A 24,345-nucleotide genomic window follows, 5' to 3' on the forward strand; every position below is an offset into this window, starting at 1 on the left:
GCAAGGAGGAGGCCTCTCTGGGTTGACATGGGAGAATACAAGCAGCAGGCAGAAGGGGAAATGCTTTCTCTTCAAGTGGGAAACAAGGGGTTTTAGTCTGTGGTTTGGGAGAGGTGGCATGTGCAGGGAGGCGGAGGGCTGGTGAAGACCTGCAGAGGAGACAGAAAGGACACGGAAGAAAGATGTCCAAGGAAATGGCCTTGGCAATAAAACAAAATCAAACCAAAAAATGTAAAGAAGGATGAGCAGACATGCTTTGGACGGAACGTTAAGTGACAAGGGGCGGATATGACATAACATCTATCCCTGTGTGGCAATCGTAAGTACATAAAAGACAGAGACAGGTTACAAGGGGCCCATAATGGCAAGCACATTTTGAAAGTCTGTTGTAGTGGCAATAATCTGAAAAACAATTTGTTTTGTTCAGTTCCACTTCCTTTTATGTTAAGTTTGTAAAAAAATATTTGGAAGCACAGAGAAAGGAAGGAAGAAAAGGTTATGGTAAGGCATCTTTGAGTCTAAAGTCTCAGAACTTGATAATCTTGGAAATAAAAACTGGGTCATACGTAGGCCTGTGATAGAGCCAGGAGGAACATCCGCAACAGAGACTGAGAGGAGACTGGCCGGTTCCATAGCCCATAGCCAAGAACTCAGGTTCTGGAGCAGTGTGAACTTCATCCTCAGTTCCATTAGCTGTAAAATGGGGATGATACAACCCTGACCTCATAAGATCGTGTTGAAGATGAAAGGAAACAGGTTCTCTTGGGTGTTTGCCATTACCTCGGGAGGCCAGTGTCCAGACCTTAAGGAAGTTTGGGAACGAAGGAAGCAACGAAGCAAGACTCCCTCTTTACGCAGTCAGGTGAGTGGTCTCTGCAGGGACAGAAGAAGGAATGAAATAGCAAAAGGGAGAAGGGGGAAGAAAGTGAGAGGGTGGCGAGTATGAAGACTGGGAACACGCGCGCGCGCGCACACGTACACAATGCGGTGTGGGCGAGGAAATCATCTGACAGCAAGTAAAACCATTAAGAAAAGGAAAAAGCAAGAAGGAAGTAGAGACATCGGCCCAGGAATGGGACCAGCACTGGGTCTGGAGCCGCGCTCTCAGATTCTGTTTCTGGCCGCACATCCTTCTGGCGGAGCGTCCTTGGAAAAGTCATTTATCCCCTCTCAGTCTCATTGTTTAAATCTGTGAAAGTGGAAAAATGGAAGGGCAACCTCCCATAGAGGCTGGGGCGATTCAAGAGCATGTTATGGTTGGTGCCGGGAGCACCCAGTAAACGCACGGGGAAACTCGACGTCCACAGCGCTCCAGGGGCACGGAGACCAGCGCGTGAGAGGCAGCCGCTCCGCCTCGATTTCAGGCCCGGGAATGAGTGAGGCAGTGGGTGGAGAAGACAGGCACGGGGAATCTGGGGACAGATAAAGGAAACTCGTGACGGGGCGAGGCTGAGCTGAAGAGAAACAGATTGGGGCAGAGTTGCAAAGGGAGGGGTCCACTGAAAGGGAAGGGGGGGGGGGTCCGAGGAGGGAGAGGGTGGGAAGGCAAAGAGAGATGGGAGGGCAGTGTGGGAAGAAAAGCAGGCTGGAGAAAGAGGGATTGGAATGCAGACGGAACTTGGGGAAGGAGGAAGTATGGAAGGCGGAAGGGAAAGAAGAGAGGGGAAAATGGGGACGCACTGGAGGCGGGGGCCAAGCCTCCGGAGGGGAGAGGACCGGGGGTACAGCTGGAGGAGAAAAGAGTCGCCTAAACCCAGCGTCCGAAGAGGCTGGGGACTGCGAGGAGAGAGGCTGGGGCCTGCACAAGAGCGCGGCAGCTTTCAGCATCCATCCAGACTCTAAAGACTCGTGGCCTTTGCGTGACCTCGAGGGTCGAGAACAGACGCCTGGTCTTTGTGGAAAGCGGTAACCCCAGCGAGAGAACGGGGCTGTTCTGGGCTGAGCCCTACGCCCGGCGTAGAGGCGTGCGCGGCGAGAGGCTTCCCTGGCCCCTGGGCTAGCCATTGAGGGGGAGCGATGGACTGGCCCCGAGGCTGGGGCCGGGAAAGGAAGGTACCACCGCCCGGAGTCGACGCGCAGTCGGCTGCAGAGACGCCTGCTCGGAGCTGTCCCTGGGGGGCGCCGCCGCCGCTTGCCTCCTCCCGGGGCTGCACGCTCCCAGCCAAGTGGAGGCGACCGAGTTGGTGGTGGTGCGGGATGGGGGGCGGGAGGGGGGAGGGGAGGGAGAAGACCGGGAGCCCGCGCAGCGCGTTGCTGCGGCGAGACCGAGCTTCGAACAGAGCTGGAGGGGCCCTGGCGCTGCGGAGGACCCTGGCTTCCTTGCCGCCGAGCCGCCTCGCTCGCCTCCTCCTGCCCGCCGCGCCGAGCCCCGCTCCGCGCGCACTGCCCGGCAACCCCGCGCACGTCCCGCGGGGGCGCTGCGTGGCCCCTCCCCGGCCACTCCGGCCCACCGCGGCCCCCTCTCGCCCACACCTCCTGCCCAAACCACCCGGCCTCTCCTCCCACCCTCTCCTCCCCTCCCCTCCGTCCTCTCCCCTCCCCTCCCGGCGAGGGGCGGGAGGGGGCGTGGCAGGGCCGGGATTTGTGTGGCTGGGACCCGGCTCCTCGCACTCCGAGTCCGCCGGAGGAGCCGGGCCCCGGCCGCTGTCCAGCCGCTCCGTGCCGCCCCTCGCGCCCGGTGCCGCCGCCTCTCGGGGAGACGCTCGCCATGGATACCTCCAGGGTCCTGCTCTCGGCCGTCTTCCTCATCAGTTTCCTGTGGGATCTGCCGGGTTTCCAGCAAGCTTCCATCTCTTCCTCCTCGTCGTCTGCCGAGCTGGGCTCCGCCAAGGGAATGCGAAGCCGCAAGGAAGGAAAGATGCCGCGGGCGCCGAGAGAGAATGCCACGGCCCGGGCGCCCCTGGATCGCCAGGAGCCCCCGCCGAGGCCGCAGGAGGAGCCCCAGCGGCGGCCGCCAGAGCGGCGTGAAGCTCGGGAGCCTCCCGGCAGGGGCCCGCGCGTGGTGCCCCACGAGTACATGCTGTCAATCTACAGGACTTACTCCATCGCCGAGAAGCTGGGCATCAATGCCAGCTTTTCCCAGTCTTCCAAGTCGGCTAATACGATCACTAGCTTTGTAGACAGGGGACTAGGTAAGTGGCAAAGAGGACGCCCGACTCCTTTCTCCCTGGAGGTCAGCCGCCAGGGCTCAGCTCCGGCGCTGGCAGGAGGCTGCATCTGTGAATTCGCCTTTCCGCTCTGGATACCTTCTCCTTTTCTTTTCTTAAATTGCTTTTTCTCAAGCCCAAGTATGTTTCCGAACGCGGCTGCAGATTTTATTCCAGTGTGCAATTCTCCCTGCCTCTCTTTCGTCCGTTTCTTTCTTTCTCTATTCCTTCCCTCTTCCTCTTGCCTTTTGCAGAAAGCAGCGTGGGGGCCGCATGTCTGGTGGCTGCTGGAGGAAGCGTGGAAGGCGGGAGGTGGCGGGTAGATGACCCGGGCTGGAGAGAGGTCGCGGCGGGCACTGATGAAACTCGCGGTGAGGAATCCCGGATGGTACTGGGTGTGCGGTCCAAGGCCCGGAGCTGCGCGGTGGCGGACCGAGCGGCCGTGGGACCCGAGCGAGCGCTGGGAAGCCCCGAGCTCCCATCTGCTCCGGGAAAAGCCGGCAGAAGCGAATGCTGCGGTCCAGAGCAGCGAGTCCGCGAGCGGCGGGTGGAAGTGCCCCGGCCCAGCCGCTCCGCTGGTACCCGACCGCTCCTGGCGCTGAGTGTGGGCATGGTCAGCCGCATAGGAGCCCCGCGCCCTCGGGGCCGCAACCGAGTCATTTCTGCAGAGGCAGTCGCAACTACTGGCTGGGAGAGCCGGGAGCAGAGGCAAGTGGGCTGTTTGGGTGTTTTGTTGGTACTTAATCCACGTGGGTGTCTGACTGTGCTCACCCACCTTTCTCAGCCAGGCAACTCGCTTCTCTCTGCACATCGACCCAGGGGCCCCGTCTTTGGGCCCCTCCGTGGGCTCGGGTGCATGTGTGGGTGTCTGCGAAAACCCCTGCGCCTCTTCCCTGCCACCCGCGCGGGTCTGCAGCGTGGCGATTGCCTTGGAGAGAACCTCACGCTACCCTGGTCCCAGAAATTGGGGAGGGATCCGCCGGCGCCGGGCACTCAGCTCCTAAAGAGACAATAACGTGGAAGGAGATGGGATGAAGGAGGAAAAAGCAAAGGGAGGGCAAAGGGGAGGTAGGGGGTAAGGAGAAAGGAAGGAGGCATCGGTCCACTTCGCCACCGGCCCAGACGTAGCTCCTCGGCTTCGATATACCTTCCCAGCCCCCCACTTCCAGGTCAGTGAAAGTGAGGTGGCCCAGGAACTGGCCAGCGCCGGGGTTCGGACCGAGACGACCACCCGGCTGACCTGGGGACTGGCACGCCCTTGAAATTTACAGAGCAGGCCCCGAGCCCCCGGCTCTTTCCAGGCTTCAGGCCCCGAGCCCTCTTCCTTGCCGCCGCCTTCCTGACCCGCATGGGTCTAGCCCACGAGGCGTTCGCGTCTGCAGCCGGAGGTCAGCGAGGTTCACGAGCTGCCGAAAGGTCTGGGCGGCAAATTAACGCCAGGTATTTTATGGTGATTTCAGGACTAGTAAAGCCACCTTGGCAAATACACGTGGCTTCTTCGCAGCCTTGCATCAGGGTCCCCGGCCTCCCTGCTGCCGGCGCAGCTCGCCCTGACCCCACTTCCAACCCTCGCCCCACCTCTGTTGTTTCTCTGCCTCCAGATCCTTCATCCTCTCTGACTCCCTTATCGAAGACTTGCCCCAGACTTCCCCAGTCGAGAGACTAAGGAAGAACCGAGGGGATTACTCTAAAGGCCTTTCCCCAGGGAAAGAAGTCCCGGAGGCCCAGGGCGCCCGCGGTTGGGCGCGCCTTTTCTTCTCCCCACGGGAAGTGGCCAGAACCTCTGCCCCTCCCCCAGACGGACGCCCCCTAACTCGCAAGCTGCGCCCCAAGAGTTTGGCAGAGGACCAGGGGACCCTGCGGGCTGCTGGGAGGCGTCTACCGAAGCCTGCGGCGTCGGGCACGTGTGGGAGGTCTCTGGGGACTCCAGGTCCGGCGCAGACGCGGGCTCGCCTCACCCTGGCTTGCGCGGCTGCCTCTCCCCGGGCATCGCGCTGGGCGCCCCTGGGCGCCGCAGGTAGGGAGGAGACTGGCTGCGCGCCCAGCCTGGGGGAGGCAGGAGGGGAGGGCTCTGTTCTCGAGCCAAGCTCTCCAGGCTAGCCGGACCGAGATACAGACGTCCGGCTTCCACTCCCGAACGCGGTCCCCAGCCGGAGGAGACGCGGCGTGACCACCTGGCCCTCCGCGTCCAAGGCGCGGTCTCCCCCGAGCCCTCAGGTTCCCAGAAAACTGGAAGAAAAGGCAGTTCGTTGAGCCGGAAGGCTGTGCGGCGGGTAGCACGCCGCGCGGGGGCGGAGGAGTGCGAAGCCGCGGGCTGGAGGGGGCGCGCAGGGGAGGGGCGCGTTGCGGGCCACAGCCCCAGCTTGATAAAGGGAAAGCCTCACTTTCCCTCTCACTGATCTTGATGTGATGTGTCACCGGCGGTGACCTCGGGCTGGACCTTCCGGGGCTTGCTTAGCATCGGGCCCCTGATTGGAGTGTTTCAACTCAGCGATCTAATTGAGGGTTCATGTCATAACACATCAAACGGTGTCTAGTCTCCCGTGATGGAAGGGACCCGCCAGCCGCGCATCCCGGGTTCCTGGCGAGGACTTCCGTCCCTCTCACGTGGGGACTCTCAAACCGCGCCAAACCCTCGGGCCTCCCCTCCCCCAGCTGGGGATGGCAGGACAAGAAGCGAAGAGAAGCGGCCAACCGAGAGCCGCGCCGGCCGCGCTGACTTGGCGCCTTGCCTCGGGGATGTTTAAATCGCCGTCGAGTGTGGCAGGCTTGGCTTTGAGAAGCAGGGGGTCCCTCGGGGGCAGAAGCAAAGACCACGTAAGGAATCCTGAAGCCCGCTGTTGAGGCCTGAACTACTTAACGTACAGTATTTCTAAAAAGGTCTTCCTCACCTGGGGGGCCCGGAACCCCAAAAGTTACACCTAAAGCTTGCATTTCAAGAATGGGAGCGTGCGGGCGAACTTTGCCCAGCGTGGATGGATTCAGAGCGCTTTAGATCTGTGAAGACTGCCTGTTCAGTACTGCCTCACTCCCTGCCCTCCTTCTCTCAACACCCCCTTAGGAGACTTGATTGCAAGCTTTAAAAAATATGTCCACCCTTTCAGTTTGCTCTCCGATATTACCGGGATATATTGACATGTTGAGCGTTAACTTATTTCATTTAATTCTAACACCACCTCCCTCCCCCAGGAAGAAAGTGCTACAATCCCTGTTTTACAGATGATTTTAAAGGAGGCAGAGAGATTAAGCAAGTTGTTCAAGGTCACACAGCTAATGAGAGCTGAAGCATATAGCCAGTTCTGCGTGCTTTACTTCTGGTGCTATATGGATAGAGTAAGGCAAGAGGAAATTTCTAAAGGATGGTGGCAGGAACCAGAAGAAGAAAAAATTGACAGACTCCCTACCTCTGTAATCTCTCAAGACCTAGTTAGCAGTTGGAGTGAAACTTTGAATTCACAGGTCTAAAACTGAGATGCACCTTGCCTCCTCTTTGATCTCCCTGTAAAAGGCACAAACCACTTTATCCCTGACCTTTAATTTTTAAAGGTAGTTTTCACATAGCTTGTGTGTGAATGTAAGTCACTCAGTCGTGTCTGACTCTTTGCGATCCCATGGACTATACAGTCCACGGACTTCTCCAGGCCAGAATACTGGAGTGGGTAGCCATTGCCTTCTCCAGGGAATCTTCCCAATCCAGGGACTGAACCCAAGTCTCCTGCATTGTGGGCGGATTCTTTACCAGCTGAGCCACCAGGGAAGCCCTGACCTTTAAGAATGCCTCCAAATTGTGCTTTCAAGATGATTTTGGATCCACAGAGATGGGAAAGTGTGTGCATGTGTGTGTTGGCACAGTGATAGGATCAGGATGGACCAGGTTGGATATACAGACATTGCTGTTAGCACATGATAGAACTCATTAAAAGACCACAAGTACAGGAGGCTTGATCCCCAGCCCCGGGGCCTGGGGAAGGCACACAGTGAGAACTGTGAATTCAGTGTGGCTGTAAGATAGAGGGTGAGGGAGAGTGAGGCAAAACTCGGACTTTAATTTACGTAGTGAGAGAAGCACCACTGTTAATTCCAACAAGGGACCAAAAAAAGAAAAAGCCTCTTAAGGATGAAGAAAACAAAATGAACCTAAGAACACTGCTGTGAGTTAGGTTTCTAGATAATTTTGAAATAAGAATACTCTTTAGTTTTTTTTTTGGTTGTTGTTACAATAGCACTCTCAGAAAGGAGGCAGTAGGGAACAGATAAAAACCAACCAAACAAACAAACCAAAAAAAAACCCCAAAAACCCGAGATCTGAACATCCTTGAAGAACTTGACACCCTGGAAATGAACCTCGGGAGAGTTTGCCCGGGATCGCTGGCTTCTAGGTTTACCTTCTGGGTTGCTATTGCCAGGGGGCAGGGCAGGACAGTTGTGGGGATAGTCTGGCGGCGGGAAGCACTTCTAAGAGCGGCGTCGTTCACTCCTAATTGAAGTGCGTCTGGCGCGGTATGTTTATGCAAAACAGCGAGTTTCTGGGTGGACCTGGGCCGCAGAGTGGTGCAATCAACGCAGCCGGGCTTTTGCCCGAACCCTGTTGTCGTTGGCAAACGGAAAATGAAATATAAGCAGGGAAGTATTTTAATGGGGATGGAGGGAATTCACAACTGTTAATTATTTGGTGACCTTGTATTCGATTTGTTTGAGTCCCTTATAAAAACACTAATGCAGAGCAGACGGCCAAGTGAGGAAGCCGGCAGAAGGTTCCAATCTAGGCTTTATTTCCCCGGAAAGAGGGAACAGCCTTGGGAAAGGACTGCTGAGCGTTCAAGTGCGTGCGGGTGAGGACGCGCCCCTGTGAGCCCCGCGCAGAGTTTTCGAAGCCCTCCAGGTTCAGGATCCCGCTCAAGTCCAGTGAACGGTCAGGTCCTGGAACTAACCCTGGGGGTAAGGGAAGGAAGCCTGAAACCAGAAGTTTGTTCTGCCCTTCTGGATGGGATGACTAAAACATTTTTCAGGCCATAAACCTAACCCTTGGCCACGGGCTCGTTGTTAAACAGCAGTTACTGTCACTCCCATCCCTGAGGCCTTAAGGGCCGCCTTACAAATGCCGCTTTAGCAAGAGGCTAACAACGCCTAGTGTCTTCTACAGCGAGAGGCCAAGTATCGCCAGAATTCTGGGCCGGACTTCCTCAGCAGGAGAGACTAATCAGAGAAGGACACTGCTTTTTCCTGGCGCGGGAGGTTCTGGGGCTCTGGGAGTTTTCGAGTTGCTGGGGGTGGAGGGAGGGGATCGAAAAAACGTGCACCAACGTCCTTGGCGTTTCTGCGCATGAAAAAAAAAAAAATTCCCTAAGCCACAACCCACGACAGGCCTTGGGAATCCCTTCCCGCGCAAACTGAATCAAGACATGAAAGCTCCCCCTTCCGACCAGAGTGACTTCGGGGAACGCAAAGCGTTGGACTGATGGGCGCTCTAGTGCACCTCGTTTTTTTCTCCCAGCTGGAGCTCTGGGGTTCTGGCCGCACCCCTCGGGGAAGCTGGTGAATTCTTCCCAGGGGCGGCGTGGTCGCGAGGAGAAGGCCACTGAGCAGACAGGTGGGGGAAATATGAAGCAGGGCGGAAAGAAAACTTGTGTTTCCTGCCAGGACTTCTGCTTGCATCCACCGACCCAGAGGAAATCAACAAGAATCCCTGGGAGCCTTTAAGTGCAGAGGAGGGCTCTAGTTCTAGAACTCTGCGGGTATGGAATACCCACGGTTAAGCGATGCTCTCTGGACCTGGGAAGGGGTCTGAGTCGAGGCCGCGAGGGGTGGCGAGCAGGAATGTGGATTCACAGCGCCATTTCCTTGCTTGGTACCTACCACCTCCCTCAACCCCGTTCCCATCACCCCCACCCCCGCGCCCTTAAAGCCTGGCTGTTTATTTTTAAGCTCAGTATCGGTTAAATGGTGTCTCTTGTTTGGCGGTGGTGGTGGTGGTGGTTTGGTAGCTAAGTCATGTCCGACTCTTGCGACCCTATGGACTAGAAAGCCTGCTGGGCTCCTCTGTCTATGAGATTCTCCAAGCAAGAATACTGGAGTGGGTTGCCATGTCCTTCTCCAGTCTCTTGTTTACAGGGATCAAATAGGTCCTCGTTGGCATAATGGGTTCCAGGGAGGCTGCTGCCTGCCCTCTAGGACAGTCCATTAGCGCTGCTGGGGGCCCAGGGTTGGGTCTGCTGGCGGTGAGCTGCTGCAGGCTCTGGGAGTCGGCGGGCGGCGCCCACCGGCGCTCGCCGGGAGGCGCGCGCTGCGCGGCCCGTGGCTGGGGCGCCTGGGGGCTGGGCAGGATTTAGGGACCCGGTACTGGGCGTGCGTGCAGGGGAGGAGAAGGGCGGGTCTGAAGGCTGGAGCGGAGCGGAAAGCAGGAGCGGTGGCAGCGCGGAGGATTAATTTTGGAGTCGATCGAGAATGGTTTACCCATACCCCTTCTCCCCATAAATAACCTCTGACCCGAAGAGAATCCGTGCGCCTGTTTTGCAAATCTGGCTTCCGGGCAACTTGGTCCAGTCTCGATCCCACTTCTCAGCCGACCGCCGCTCCCATGCCCAGTAAGGGAGGCTGGGGGAGGGTGGAGCGGTGGGGGCGGGGGGTGGAACTGAAGGATGCTGACTATGGGTGATAACTGCCACCAGGAGTCTCGTTTATGCTAGCGCGTTATTTCGGGACTCAAGCCGAGGTGAATGCAGTGGAGCTGAGTTGCCACGATACCGGCCTCAGGAGGAGTGTCCGGGCCGGCACTTGAAGGAACACGCATCACTGAGGTTTCCCCTGCGCAGGAACCCCTCCATCCCGCCCCCCGCCCCGGCGCTGACCGTCCAAAATCCCGCACATAACCACACGCCAGTTTGAGCCCGTCCTTCAACCGGCAACTTCAGGACTGGTCATGGAGGGGAAACAACGTAAAATGGGAAGCTTTTCTTCTGCTTTGAATCTCCAAGCTCTCAAGTCCAAAGGCCGAGATCATGTTCCAGCCCAAAGGGCAGTTTCAGGGCTGAGATGCAACTCCCCTGGGCTCTCAGGTGACCCTATACAGGTCGACATAGCAGGTGGGGCGACCTTGGTTAAGTCAACCAGGTGTGGACCCTGCTCCAAGGGTCCAGGAGACAGCAGTGACCTGCAGGCGATGCTGCGGCTGAGGACACCGGGAGCAGGCTGCTTAGCGGCAGAGGAAAGGTACGAGAGAAGGCCGACGTGTGGGGTGGTTCTGAGCTTCTGTTTGAATTTCAACTGTGGTGCTGTCAAATTAAGATCTGAGCCAATGTGGTCGAGAGCCCAGGATAGGATGTCAGTGAAGAGAGAAGCCTGGTGAAGTGTCCTTCACCTGGGCTTTGCATCTCTGGCGCGTGAGCCCCTGCGGCCAGGAGAGTTTGCACCATGTGCGTGGAAACTGCTTTATAAATGAATGTTTCATCCTGAGAGATAAAAGGAGTCTCTTCTAAGTACCTCCGGACTCCTGCTAGGGGTGCCCAGCGCCCAGAGATCAGGTAAAGGGCTGGCATGTCTCCTTCCAGAAACTTGCTGAAAGCTCCCTGGGAGAGTGAAGTTGTTCCGAGCAGGGTGGGCATCAGGGTTCCCCTTCGCTCCCCCCACCCAACCTCACTGGTTTGCCACAGGCTGAGTGAAAACTTGCTGTGGGAACATTGAGGTTTCTCTTTCGGATAGAGGCTGGCCACCAGACTCATTCTTTGTGGTTCCCAAGGCCCCAGCTAGAGCCAGGGAGATGGGTCAGGGACGTTCTGAGGCTTTGGGAAGAGGGTGGAAAAGTCCTCTATGGAGGATTTCCAGGGGACTTCCTGGTCTTTAAAAGGTGGAAAGAAGTTGAGAAATTCAGGGCAAGCTATTGGGGAAAACACTGGGAAAGCCAACAGACCCAGAGCGAAGGCTCACTGGGTGAATGTGTGGTGAGGAGGCACTGGCCTAGGGGAGCTTCTGTGGGACTGTGATGCCATGGCCTCCTCGCACTAAGGCCCAAGGCATCATTCATGGCTACCCCTTCTCCTCCAGCTGCCTGATGAAGCTAGGGAACACCTCTCCTGTACCCTAGATTGGCTCTGTGGACAGTTTGGGCCCCACAAAGGTGCCAGCGGGAGAGTGGGAGGCGAGGAGCAAGGAGACCAGCCACTAGGGCTCTCAGGGGCCTGGTAGATTTGCATCCTGCTTACCTGCTGCCTGCAGAGGAGGGCCCTGTCCTTGATGAGGTTCTGGCTGGAGGCTAGTCTTCACTTGGCATTGTGGGAGGGACCCAGAGCAGTGGATAAAGCCTAGGGACTGAGATGGAGCAAGGTGATGGGGGTGAAGCTGAAACCCTTATGGGCCTGGCCCTTCACTGGAAGCCCTTGTTTCTATCTTGACCCCTCCGCCCAGCACCTCCCCTCCACTCACTTCTGAAAATCTTGTGGAGAGAACTGGACTGCATCTTAAAGAAGGCCAAGAGGAGGACAGGTGCATCTTCCCCCCCCAGGACCCCTTACCTGGCCATAGGTAGTTATATAGTAATATTGGCTACATTTGTTGGGTGCTTCTGTCTGTCATGCACAGCCAGCTCTGGTTGCCTCCACTCTGACCTTTACAATGACTCTGCAAAGTGGAGGGGGGATGCCATTTTCCTGCTTTACAGATGAGGCGTAAGATGCTGGGAGAGCTTATGTGATTCAGTCCATCCAAGATCAGCCAACCAATAAGTTACAGGTCAGGATCCCAATCTTGGCTCAGACTCTAGATTCCTACCCTCTTTCCATGTCATCAGTAGTAACTAACAGGTACAGGTATCCTCGGATGTCTTTCTTACTCTGTTTCATTTGCCAGCCTTCCCCCAGTGACTGTGAGTTGGCATGACATTCTCATTTAGCGAAAGCTGTTTCCATCTAAGTTCTATTTCAAAAGGCCAGTTGTTGGCATCCCTTCGGTTCTGCTGATTAGGAAGTGATTGACACTTGGAGGTCAGGGATGGATGTCCACCCCCCAGTCACCGGCAGCACAAAAGAGCTGGAGAGTTCTCAGGGTCTCTACCAGTCACACAGGTCAGCGGCTGGCAAGTCCAGAGTGGTGGCACCGATACTGGAACCAGACTGCCACATCTGTCTCTATTTTGGACAAGTGACACTTGAGCCCTCTGTGTTTTAGTTTTGTGAATCATGACATAATAATGATATGTTTTCTTTTTTTCGAAGAAAATGACTTAGATCGTTTTGAAACTTAAATGACTTATTATAAGTCTAGAATTTAGATCATGCCCAGCACACAGTGGGCTTCCCAGATGGCTGTAGTAGTAAAGAACCCGTCCGCCAATGCAGGAGACATGAGACATGTGTTCGATCCCTGGGTCAGGAAGATAGATCCTTTGGAGAAGGGAATGACAACGTACTCCAGTATTCTTGCCTTGGAGAATCCCATGGAGAGAAGGGCCTGGCAGGCTACAGTTTGTAGGGTAGCAAAGAGTCAGACACCACTGAGGTGACTTCTTACGCACATAGTGAGTGCGTACAGCAGAGTTCACTGTTAGGATTTTGCTGGAGATAAGCAAAAGCATCCCAGACACGGTGAATTGTGCTGGTGGCCTTATGAATCAGTGGGACTGCTCAGCAAGGTCAGCAGTTTGCAAGGCTCAGATCTTGATGGAGGTGGGGCTCAGGACAAGAGTGTGTGTGTCGGGGGAGGGGGATGACCAGGAGATCACTGTCCCAGGAGAGGGTAATAGTTGGAGCAGAAATTACTCAGAAACCTTCATACCCCAGCGGAGAGAGGACCGAAGACTCCTTTTCACTCACCCAGTACACCCCGCTCTATTTCCAACTTGTGGACTTGGGCAATCTCAGGGCATCGGCAGGGCTGAGTGACCTGGAAAGAAGAGGCTCCAAGCCAGCTCTGAGTTCCCTGCTTGAAGGTCTTCTCCTTTCCAGGAAAGGGAAAAAACAAAAAAGGAATTCCTGGTAGAACCCAGCGCGCTTTGTGTTGGCGGCTCTGTGATGGATGTGGGTCTCACGTCCTCCCCCTGTTTGCCCTGCTGCCCAACCAGAACCCTGGAAGAGGGGCGTGGCTCCGGTCCCAGGGCTTCGGTCCGAATCAAGACCTTCAGATCGTGTCCCCCTTACGAATTGCAAGACCCTGGGCAAGGGATGACTCCTCGTGGAGCCCGCTCTCTCACCTATAAAGGAGTGAGTGCGTAACAGTTAGAACCGGCCTCGCACGCTGTCGCTGAGGATTCACGCACGCGACCGAGGTCACCAGACCCTGAGCACGTGCCCGGCACAGAGGCGCTCCTGGGAGCATTCAGGGATGCTTTTGAAGGTGGGGGTGGGGGTGGGGGTGGGGGGGGGGATGCGGTTGGGGGCGGGAGAGGGAAAGCCTGAGCAGCTAAGACCTCCGGAGTCTCTTGTGAAGACGGGCTATTATCCTCCCCGCTCAGTTCCCACCTAGCGGACTAGGGGTGGGAGACCCCGCTGTCATCGCAGCTTTCTGGGTCGCAGCCCATCGCCGGAGGACACGCGGCCGGACGAGCGGTGGGCGGCCGGTGGAGGAGGGTGGGGCCCACCAATGGCCGCTTAGGTCACGGCGGATTTAGAGGACGCGAGCGGGACACGCGCTAATTGGCAGCTTCCTGGAGCCCAGGGTCTGGGCGCGAAGGGCCTTAGGGGGCGAGCTGGAGCTGCGGGGCGGCCTCGGGGCCCCGCAGAGTGACGCACGATGCAACCAGGACTCTCAAGAGGGACCTCAAGTTGCGGACATAGGGCAAGTCGTCCTGGGGAAACGCAGTGCGGGCCGGGCCTTTTCCGCCCCAAACCAAAGGATGTTTGGGGTTTTAGGAGGAGGTCTGCAGGATGGCGCGCGCGGGAGCCGTCCGCAGCTAGTTTAGTGCGGGTGGGCGGGGAAGGCTGCCCTACGCCGCTCTCCTGGGTATCCTGACGTAAGGCGCGCTCGGGTATCCTTTTTCTTTACGCTCTGATATTTGCTTCTTGGGCGTCCCTGGTGGCTCAGATGGTTAAGAATCTTTCTGCAATGCAGGAGACCCGAGTTCTATCCCTGGGTCAAGAAGATCCCCTGGAGAAGGGAAGGGCGACCCACTCCAGTATTCTTGCCTGGAGAATCCCAAGGACAGAGGAGCCTGGCTAGGCTACGGTCCATGGGTTCGCAAAGAGTCGGACACGACTGAGCAACTAACACTCCAATGATTCGAGAGGAGGCTTGTGGGAGGGAGTGTGAAGGGCTGGTTTTCTACCCACAGACGGCAGGACAGCGCGAGCCAGGCCTTGTGATGCCAGGATTGTCAGGCAAAGTGTCTGCAGGGTCACAGTGGATGGTGTGTGCACTCCCCAAGTTGGAAGCCTACTCTGGGGCTATTTCTGTGATGCGTGCCTCTAGAGCAGGTCCAGACAGGTGGAGAATGTGTTCTGATGGGGAGCTTCACAGAGCAGCCACGGGTGGCGGATTAGAGGTTCTGGACACACGTGGCTGTAACAGTTAAAAAAAAAAAAACACATGGGGTGTCTGTGGCAGGGGGCAGGAGGAGCAGGGAGCAATAGGAACTTGGTTCTGCTAAGTGTTGCCTTAGCTCTTGCCCTGGCCCTGCGTTTTATCCCCTTGGGGCCCTCCCTACCTGGTGGGGCATCTGAAAGAGCCCAGGGGGTGGGCTCATCTAGACATGTGGTTCCTAGAGTGGGGACCCAACCAGCATCACCTGGGAACTGAGGAAAATGCAAATTCTGGGTCCTACCCCAAACCTCTGGGGCTCAAGAGAGTATGCGTTTCTGACAGGTTCCTGGGGGAAAGCTGATGATGCATTTTTAGGGACCACTGCAGGTTCAGTGGCTTGGAGAGCTATTCACACTGCTCTGCTCTGGTACCTGAGCCACCACATTCTTGCTCACATCACTTCCAGGCCCTGGTCAGCTTCTTCTCTGGGTCTGTCCTCCTAAGGGTGTGTTGACTGGCCAACTGGGGAAGTGTGCACCTGCGGCAAGTGCGTCCATGCAGGTGAGGCCCCCCAAACTGTGGGATGGAGCTGGTATGGGAAGAACAGAGAGCAGGATACAGGTGGAAGCCCCCATTTGTATTCTTTCTCCTAGCTCTGGAATGGGTGGGGAAGCAGGCTGGTCTTGCGAGAAAAATCTTGTGAATCCCAAGGCTGCAGAACCAGTGGAAACCTCTTTTTACAGAGGTTTTCTCTGTTTTGATCCCTCTTGAGGATTAGAAAAACATGACTCAGCTGTGTAGACTAAGCATTATTAGTTCACACTTTTACTTTTTTTAATTTAAATTTAAAAACTTTTTTTTACAATATTGTGTTGATTTCTGCCATACAACAATGCAGGTAGGGAGGGGATTAAGTATAATTATGGCTGATTTGCATTGTTGTATGGCAGTCCATGCTTTTAAAAAAAGGAATGAAAATAAAAGCAGGCTGATTTCTTTGTGTTGCATGAGAGAAAACTAAATAAATCATCTTTTACACTTGCCTCTTCTTCCCCTATACCTCACCAACCAGTGACAAATTGTCTCAAAAGTTATGTAAGCAGAGATGGAAATGATTTCCTAAAGGATCCCAGGTTTGATTCCTACCAAGCCCTGAAAATACAGTTTGGACTGTATGCTTCATCACTTATAACCTGGCCACTCCCCAGCTGCCTTGGCTCCAGGACCTGGACTCTAATGGATAGGCAGCAGAAGCCATGGGCTGCTGCTGCTAAGTCGCTTCAGTCGTGTCCGACTCTGTGTGACCCCAAAGACATCAGCCAACTAGGCTCCTCTGTCCCTGGGATTCTCCAGGCAAGAATACTGGAGTGGAATGCCATTTCCTTCTCCAATCATGCATGCATGCATGCTAAGTCGTTTCACTCGTGTCCGACTCTGTGCGACCCTATGGACAGCAGCCCACCAGGCTCCACCATCAACAGGGTTCTTTAGGCAAGAATACTGGAATGGGTTGCCATTTCCTTCTCCAGGGAGCCATGGGGCCTACTGGCTAAATGCTCCAACTCTGGAATTAAAGAGACCTAGGTTTGGGTCTGAATACCACCACTTGTTGGGCTTCCCTGGTGGCTCAGAGGTTTAAGCATCTTCCTGGAAGGCGGGATACCCGGGTTTAATCCCTGGGTCGGGAAGATCCCCTGGAGAAGGAAATGGCAACCCACTCTAGCACTCTTGCATGGAGAATCCCGTGGAGGGAGGAGCCTGGTAGGCTACAGTCCGTGGGGTCACAAAGAGTTGGACACGACTGAGCGACTTCACTTTCACCACCACTTATTAGTTGTCAGACTTGGGTAATTAGTTTTTCCAAGCCTTGGTTTTCCCATCTGTAAAATGGGAACAATATGAGTACTTACCTTGCAGGACCAATCTGTGCTCGTGGATAAAGTAAGGATGAAAAATATGTCAGCCCTCAAGACATTGAGCTGGTGCAGCAAGAACCTTAGATTTGTCCCTCTTATCACCTCCTTAGTTTGGGGAGAGAGAAATTTGAGAGACAGGAAGGGGAAGCCTCAGGCAATCATAGGTCCAGAGATCTGGGTGGTGGTTGAATGTTGTCAGACACAGGTTTCTTGAAAGGAGAAGAAAGTGTGCTGAATTCCCACTGATTTTAATGTGACCCTGGTCGGCTTGAAGGTCTCGGCTTCCATAAATCAAGTGCCTCCAGCGGCTTTTCCCTTTTCACCTCTCTAACCCTTCCCACAGCTCCATCTCAGGTCTGGACTTGCACGACTGAGTGAGGCGGCCGGCCGCCCAGCGGTCAGCCTGGAGTGGGGACTGGATGTGGCAGAGGCTCCAGATCCAGTGCCCTGGGGCTACATCTGGACAGGCATCGAGGGCCGGACCCCAGGACCCGGTGACACTTTTACTATTGAAGTCTACCCCAACTTTACTAGCTTCTGGGGCAAGCTGGGGGCTTTGGGGATTTTTGTATTTGCTGGGTTGTAAATATTTTATGAGAAGGCAGCCCAGGAAAATCTGGTTAGCTTTCCGCCTTGCACACTTTCCACCTTGGGATTGGCTTCATGCACAGATGTGTCAAAAAAGAAGTCCAGTTCTGCCTGGGTCCCCAGGAATTCACCTTGAGTTTTTAAAAGCTTGTTATTGTCCCTCCTCCAGGTGCCCCCATTTTTTTCTCAGTGGTAACCAAAAATTTTATCTTCAGGATTAGTTGCAAAGCAAGATGATATCAGATTGGGTAGGTGGAGGAGGGGAGAAGGTCACTCTGTGTGTGTATGCATTACTGAGTTTCTTTTCCTTGCTGGTGTATTTATTTCTCATTGGCTGCAGGGTCTTCTCAGTGGATAGATGCCTGGTGTTAGCGTTGATTCATTTGCACCCTTGCAGACTTTGGAAACCCTTCTTGCTCTTCTGTTTCTTAAGTGACTGATGAATTTAAAAAAGAAAGAAATTGCCTTGCAGCTCCACATTCTGTGACCTTCCTACTGGGCCTAAAGGTTTCAGCAAACCTGTCTGCTGGGCAGCACCTTCCACCGTTCCACCAGACGGGGATTCAACTTGGGCTGTCCCTTCAACTCAACTTTGCTTTTTTTTTTTTAAAGCAAAGCTAAGAAACCCCAACAAAACTCCAATACCCAGGCCCTGTCCTCAGATATTGATCCAGTTGACTGAAGCACGCCCTGGTGCTGTCATTTTGAAACTCTCTAGATAGTTATAAAGGACAGCCAAGAAATTCCCCACTTACTGACTGGCGTGTACCCTAGGTCAGACAGGCCTGTAGACGCTGCGGTGAGCAAGATTGGCCAGCACAGGGGGCTAGCTCCTACGGGTTGCTGGAGGTGGGGCATGGCTCTTGCTGGAAAAGGCAGACCACTGAGGAGACAAATACAGACGAGGTCCTTGTAGATCGTGCTCAGTGCCAGGAAGGTAATACACCAGGGTCCCCCGATAGTGACCGAGGGAGTCTGCTTTAGATCAGGGTGGTCAAAGATGGCCCTTTCGGAATAGGTGACATTTGAGCTGAGACGGGAATGATGAGAATCAGCCAGCCGAGAGGAGGTGTGGAAGTATCGCGGCCACAAAGGGCGCATTAGTGGTTACGCAGACTCCTGGGGGTGGGTGGGTGGGAAAACCGGGAGGCAGCTGCGGCCGCCTTCTCCACTGACTTCCGCGCAGGGTGTCCAGCGCTGATGGGGACGAAGGGGCCGCCCTGGTGCTCTTTCCGTTTAGCCGCGCTCCGCCGGGGCAGGGAGCCGGGGTGGTCAGCCCTGCGGGTGGGCGCCCCGGGACCCCCACCGACCTGCCCCAGCTCCCTCCCAGGGGCGGCCGCAGAGCTCCGGGCTGATCTCCCTCTTAAGTGAAACTGACTGTAATTATTATTATTTTTTTTAATCTCGCAGACGATCTCTCGCACACTCCTCTCCGGAGACAGAAGTATTTGTTTGATGTGTCCACGCTTTCAGACAAAGAAGAGCTGGTGGGCGCGGAGCTGCGGCTGTTTCGCCAGGCGCCCGCTGCGCCCTGGGGGCCGCCGGCCGGCCCGCTCCACTTGCAGCTCTTCGCCTGCCAGTCGCCCCTGCTGCTGGAAGCGCGGAGCCTGGACCCGCAGGGGGCGCCCCGGCCCGGCTGGGAAGTCTTCGACGTGTGGCGGGGCCTGCGCCCCCAGCCCTGGAAGCAGCTGTGCTTGGAGCTTCGGGCCGCGTGGGGCGGCGAGCCGGGCGGCGAGGAGGCCGAGGCGCCCGCGCCGGGGCCCCAGCAGCCGCCGCCCCCGGACCTGCGGAGTCTGGGCTTCGGCCGGAGGGTGCGGACCCCCCAGGAGCGCGCCTTGCTCGTCGTATTCTCCAGGTCCCAGCGCAAGACCCTGTTCGCCGAGATGCGCGAGCAGCTGGGCTCGGCGACCGAGGTGGTCGGCCCCGGCGCGGGCGCCGAGGGGTCGGGGCCGCCCCCGCCGTCGGGCATCCCGGACGCCGGGCCGTGGTCGCCTTCGCCTGGCCGCCGGCGGCGGCGCACGGCCTTCGCCAGCCGCCACGGCAAGCGGCATGGCAAGAAGTCGAGGCTGCGCTGCAGCAAGAAGCCCCTGCACGTGAACTTCAAGGAGCTGGGCTGGGACGACTGGATTATCGCGCCCCTGGAGTACGAGGCCTACCACTGCGAGGGCGTGTGCGACTTCCCGCTGCGCTCGCACCTGGAGCCCACCAACCACGCCATCATCCAGACGCTGATGAACTCCATGGACCCCGGCTCCACCCCGCCCAGCTGCTGCGTGCCCACCAAATTGACTCCCATCAGCATCTTGTACATCGACGCGGGCAATAACGTGGTCTACAAGCAGTATGAGGAGATGGTGGTGGAGTCGTGCGGCTGCAGGTAGCGGCGCCTTCCTGCCGCCTCGGCCCGGGATGGCCCGGGGGGAGGTCAGACCGCGGAGAGGCGGAGGGGAGCTGGCCCCCGACGAGGTGGAGAGCGAGGCCGCAGCCTGGACTTTTTTCGGCCGGTGGGAGACCAGGGAGTTCTGCCTTCCCAGAACCTTCCACCTGCCTGCCCAGAGGGAGAGACGGAATTTCACACCTTGCCCGGGGGGGCCATCCTGGAAAAACCAGCCAAGGAGGATTTCTTCAGTTTTTTTTTTTTTTTTTTTGGTCGTTATTAGTGTGGGTTTGGGTTTCCTCGTGTGTTTCAACAGATTTCCATGGGAGGTGGGGGCAGGGGAGACGCATACCTATTTCTCAACTGCTCCAAGGATTAGGGGGGGAAAAATTAATAGTTTAAGAAGGAAACCTGTGGAAGGAAGACTCACCTTCGACCACATCTCGGTCGGATTGTTTTCTACTTATGTAAAGGAGGTGGGTCTTTCTGGCCCTGTTCCGTGACCCCGACCCAGCGCCCCTGCAGAAAGTGTTAAGGTAGAGATATTACAAAGTCAGAAGGGGTCCTGCCTTTGGAAGAGCTTTTCAAAACAAGAGGTGGATGCAAGCGGGCCTTTGCCGCTTGCTTGTATACCCAATTCTGCCCCGGCTTCTTCGGGTACAGAGAAGTGGCAACCTGCATCTCACTCCAGGGGGCTCAGGTCACCGCCTTCACTGGCTTTTTCTGGGGGAAAGGGGAGCTGGTATGGATGGAATGACAAGAATGAGTCCAAATGGAACCCCCTGAAGGATAATGAGAAACCACAAGACCAGCCTTTGACGGGCTGACACCGAGGTGCTTTCGCCCAAGCTGGAGGTAACCTATGGAAAAGCCCTTCCCCATGTCTGTTTCTCACTGATTTCTTTAGGCAGAATTTGCCAAAATTCAGACATCCCCTTTGAAGGAAAAGGTGATTTCCCATTTAAACAAAAAAGTGGGCAGAACTGGGGAATTTAGAACTAAAGTAAGAGATGCAGAGGATAGGAAAGTGACCCAAGAAGAGGAAGGGCGAAGTCCGGAGGGGAGGTGATTGCCCCCTCCCTCCCCAAGGGCTTGGATGGAGGGTCAGGCTCAGGAGCTGGGAGGAGAGGGAGGAAAGGAGGCACACGTCCTTGTCTTCGAAGTTTCTTTGGAATCTCTCTTCCCTCCCCTCTCTCTGACATTCCTGAAAGATTACCAGCCAGCAATAGCCCAGGGCTCCCCCAAAAGAATTGTTTCAGATTGTAATTACCAGTTAGGCAATGTTTTTTAAACTTAGTAATGAGAAACTGTGAAAAGAGCAAAGTGTTACATTGAGCTTGGGGTGGGAGATGGGGAACCGTGTGGTGAGGAAGAAGGCAAGGGTGGAATTCATCTTCTGGAAGCAAGAGAGAGCCCCGGTGCAAGTTAAATACCCATCCTTAGGTTGCCAAAAGCATGAACTTTCCCCAGCCTGCACCAGTGTTATTTTCAAACATTGCCCATAACTAGGCCCTTTGAAGAATTAGCTTCCTTCTTGTCTTTGACCATGAAATGGTTTAAACAAGGGAACTTGTACCAACCATTACAAGACCTTTTTGTTCTTCCTAAGTGGTGTTGCTCTCTCTGGATCTAAACCTGTTGCTTGTTTGGTTCAGAGAACTACAAACTATCCAAGAAAGGGTGAGACTGATAATAAATGCTAATATAAAATGCTAAGTAAAAAAGAAAAAAAAAAAAAAAGACTTGGCCAGGAGAAATAATTTAAAATGCACATTTGCTTTGGATGCACTGTTGTTCTGTTAAGGCTGTATATATTTGTTTATTTAAGGTGACTGAAAGTGCAAAGAGGAAATGGACAGCATGCAATTCATCTTAATGTACAAAACGTTATATGCACTCAAATGTTATAATTTCTAATATTTTTTAAAGTTTATATTCGAGTTGTACAAAGTTAAGCATTCATCAGATATTTCATTCTGTCATAATGTTATCATTTTCTTAAATATTATTACAAAATTTTAAGTCTGTCTAATGGAGAGTTTTTTTTAAACTGTCTACCTCACTATAATACAAGTATTTACAACACAAAAGTTGCCAGACGTCAATTAATATTCAAAACATTTTTTACAGTACACTTTTCCTGGATGATACTCAATCTAATACTGTATTATTAAACTCATTTTTTCCCCTTAATAAATCTGCCTGTTTTATATGGATCTATTTAGAAAAATCATGTTCTCAAGGAAATACTGTCAGTGGTATTTTGGTCCACTATGGGACTGAATGTCTGAAAAGGTGTTGATGATTTTGAAATCCGTCATTCAGAACATTGCAGCTTCTCCTCACAACTCTTCCATAACTCTCTTTTCATAAAATTTTCATTCACTAGATTAAAGCCAAATCCTTGTCAACTGTTAGAACAGCGTTTATGAGACTATAACTCATTCCAACATCTCCAAAGCCCAGATAGGAACTGGATTGTTTCTTAGTTTCTTTAATGTTGAAAAAAATTGTAAGTTAGCAAGGCCAGCCCAGATGTCCATAATTACCACTTATGTTATGGTGCAGGGGGAGCAGAAGACATGAAATGCTCCTTGCTATAAATTAGGGAGCCCGTGTATAAGTGTGACTCTGCGTGTTCACTTTGTGTCAGGCATGATACTGTCCATGGATTATCTCATTTAAACCCCTCAGAAACTCCATGAAGTAGGTGTTATTATAACCCCCATTTTGCAGATGAGGAGACTGAGGTGTGGCAAGTTTAAGTAACCTGGCTGTGGTAGTTAGGATTTGAACTTTGTTCTTTCAGATTCTAGAACCTGAAGAATTAACAGCTATACACTTCTACCCTGAGATATCTATCTGCTCTCTAATTGGTCCTGAAAAGGGATTTGCGGCTAGCCACTATTGTCGGAATGACCAATTGGAGGAGGAGTTCCTGCTCCAGGGGCCACCAGCATTGTCTGGAGTTTTGGAATATGTGAATTATGACTGCTGGAATAAGGAACCTGAAAAATGGGTATGGATTGCAAAATCCTAGGAGTTCTCAGTTTAGGACTTGCTTCTGCAAATGCACGGTTTAGGTCATTGCTGGGCTTCTGTAGCGTCTCTGCAATTTTCTGGAACTGCCTTGGGTGTGGTTTTTGTGAATTTTGGTTATCAAAATACTGATTAATTTACAGATAGGTTATGTTTCAATAGACTGGTTTTAAGAGGACTGTTAAGAATTGAGAAACATTTTCCTTTGGAAGCAATGTTGTTTGAGTTGCCAGGTCATCTTGCAAAAGCTTTATTTACCCTGATGGAAATTCTGCCCCCGACACCCCATGGAAGTTTTTAACAAAGCAATTTTGACCAGTGGGTTTTGGGCACAGACAATCACTTGAGAAAGCAAAAGAGAAGCTCCTCTTTCCTGGGTGGAGTCTCTTTTTGAAACAGTTGAAAATTCTTTGCATTTTCCCACCCTTTTTTTGTACCCTTCACTCAAGTCCTTCAACCTCTCAACTGCCCCAGGACTTCCAGCCCTGCCCCCTACTATACTGCCAATCCAGAGATTTCCTTTCTCTGCACAGATATTTCCATCCCCAAAGTAATTTTCCTCTCTTTCCTCTATCAGAAAATTTATTTCTCAACTCAGATGTTAGAAGAAACAATCTGATTGAATTACATGAAGATGTTAATGTCTCCAAGACATTTGCAGTTTAAGAAAAAAAAAATCTTGCTTAACTCAGATCTCTTGTGAGTGATGTGAAGTCAATATAGGAGGACTCAACACAATTTTGAGCTAGGCACTAAACACAAAAGGATGAATGAAGACACTTAGCAATGTGAAATTTTTTGGTGTCCATTGGGGGATATTTTGTGCAATAAAGAGACTATTCACAGCTAACATTTAAAAATTAATATACAGTGTATTAAAGCAAGCAGTTAATAACTTAATTCTTTCTAATGCTCGTTAAGTTTAATGAATGTAGGCCCCATGAAACTTTTTTTAGCCTTGTTTTATTTCTATATTCTTAGCATACAGAATAGTGCCCAACATATGGCATATACTCAATAAATATGTTAAATGAATATTTAAAAATCCAATTTTACTTATAATCTAGTAGTTTTAACAAGCATTTTCAAGGGAGCCTTTGATTTCTGTCTTTTCAACTCAAGTTGAGTGGACCAACCCCCCTTAATCAACCAATTCTGGTTACAAACCTAGATAATAAACTTCTTTTAAATGTCGTACATTGCTTTTGTCAATTCAATATATTCGTTTTCCCCTCAAGCCCTTCACATTTCCCTAACAGGAAAAAAAAATCTTCCCACATACTTAAACCACTCTGTTGATTTTTAAGTTCTACTAAGTATTTCAATACCGCTTACACCATTTGATATAACACTGGGTGGGAATCTAACGTTAATCGCCCAGTTGACCATTTAAACCGACATCAGAAGGCTGTTAAATACCTTAATAAGCCATGTTTTCTTCAAATGTGCAAACATTTGAAATATTCAATAAATATAGGTTGTCTCAATGATTATAAAACATTATTTTAGAACTTCATGTAAGTATTAATAATTTAGATTCCAGTTAATCTTTGTACTCTATTCCAAAGTTTCTTTGGGTTAAAAACACTAACCCACTACTGACAAAGTATAGTTTCACAAGCAAGTGAAGAGACCATGTCAACAGACTGTGTGGTTTCTAATCTACCAGAGGTTCAGTTGAGGAAGGAGATGGATTCTTCTAAGAGGCCAGAATGCCAACTCCTCAATAGCCACCACACCAACAGGAACTCCAAAGCTGCGTCTTTCACAAGTTGGTCTCTCCTGGGTTCAAGAGAGGCTGTTAACCCATCTTTCCTTCTGATTTGAGTAAACT

The 24,345-nt window shown here is 53.2% G+C and overlaps 1 protein-coding gene across 1 annotated transcript; it reads left to right on the top strand.

The window, feature by feature from the left end:
- Positions 1 to 2,627: 2,627 nt before the first annotated feature.
- GDF6 (growth differentiation factor 6) lies at positions 2,628 to 21,212 on the top strand. Its single transcript, XM_069600826.1, has 2 exons — positions 2,628 to 3,131; positions 18,506 to 21,212. Exons 1-2 carry the CDS (start codon positions 2,708 to 2,710, stop codon positions 19,474 to 19,476), a joined length of 1,395 nt encoding a protein of 464 aa, XP_069456927.1. The 5' UTR covers positions 2,628 to 2,707; the 3' UTR covers positions 19,477 to 21,212.
- The last annotated feature ends 3,133 nt before the right edge of the window (positions 21,213 to 24,345 follow it).

The sequence above is a fragment of the Ovis canadensis genome, chromosome 9 (assembly GCF_042477335.2).
Source record: "Ovis canadensis isolate MfBH-ARS-UI-01 breed Bighorn chromosome 9, ARS-UI_OviCan_v2, whole genome shotgun sequence".
In the NCBI taxonomy this organism is placed as follows: domain Eukaryota; kingdom Metazoa; phylum Chordata; class Mammalia; order Artiodactyla; family Bovidae; genus Ovis; species Ovis canadensis.

What these genes read in the sequence shown, in the direction of transcription:
- GDF6 (XM_069600826.1), top strand. Translation starts at nt 2,708, where the DNA reads ATGGATACCTCCAGGGTCCTGCTCTCGGCCGTCTTCCTCATCAGTTTC. An exon ending in CTTTGTAGACAGGGGACTAG is followed by an intron (nt 3,132 to 18,505) that starts GTAAGTGGCAAA and finishes TTAATCTCGCAG; the next exon opens with ACGATCTCTCGCACACTCCT.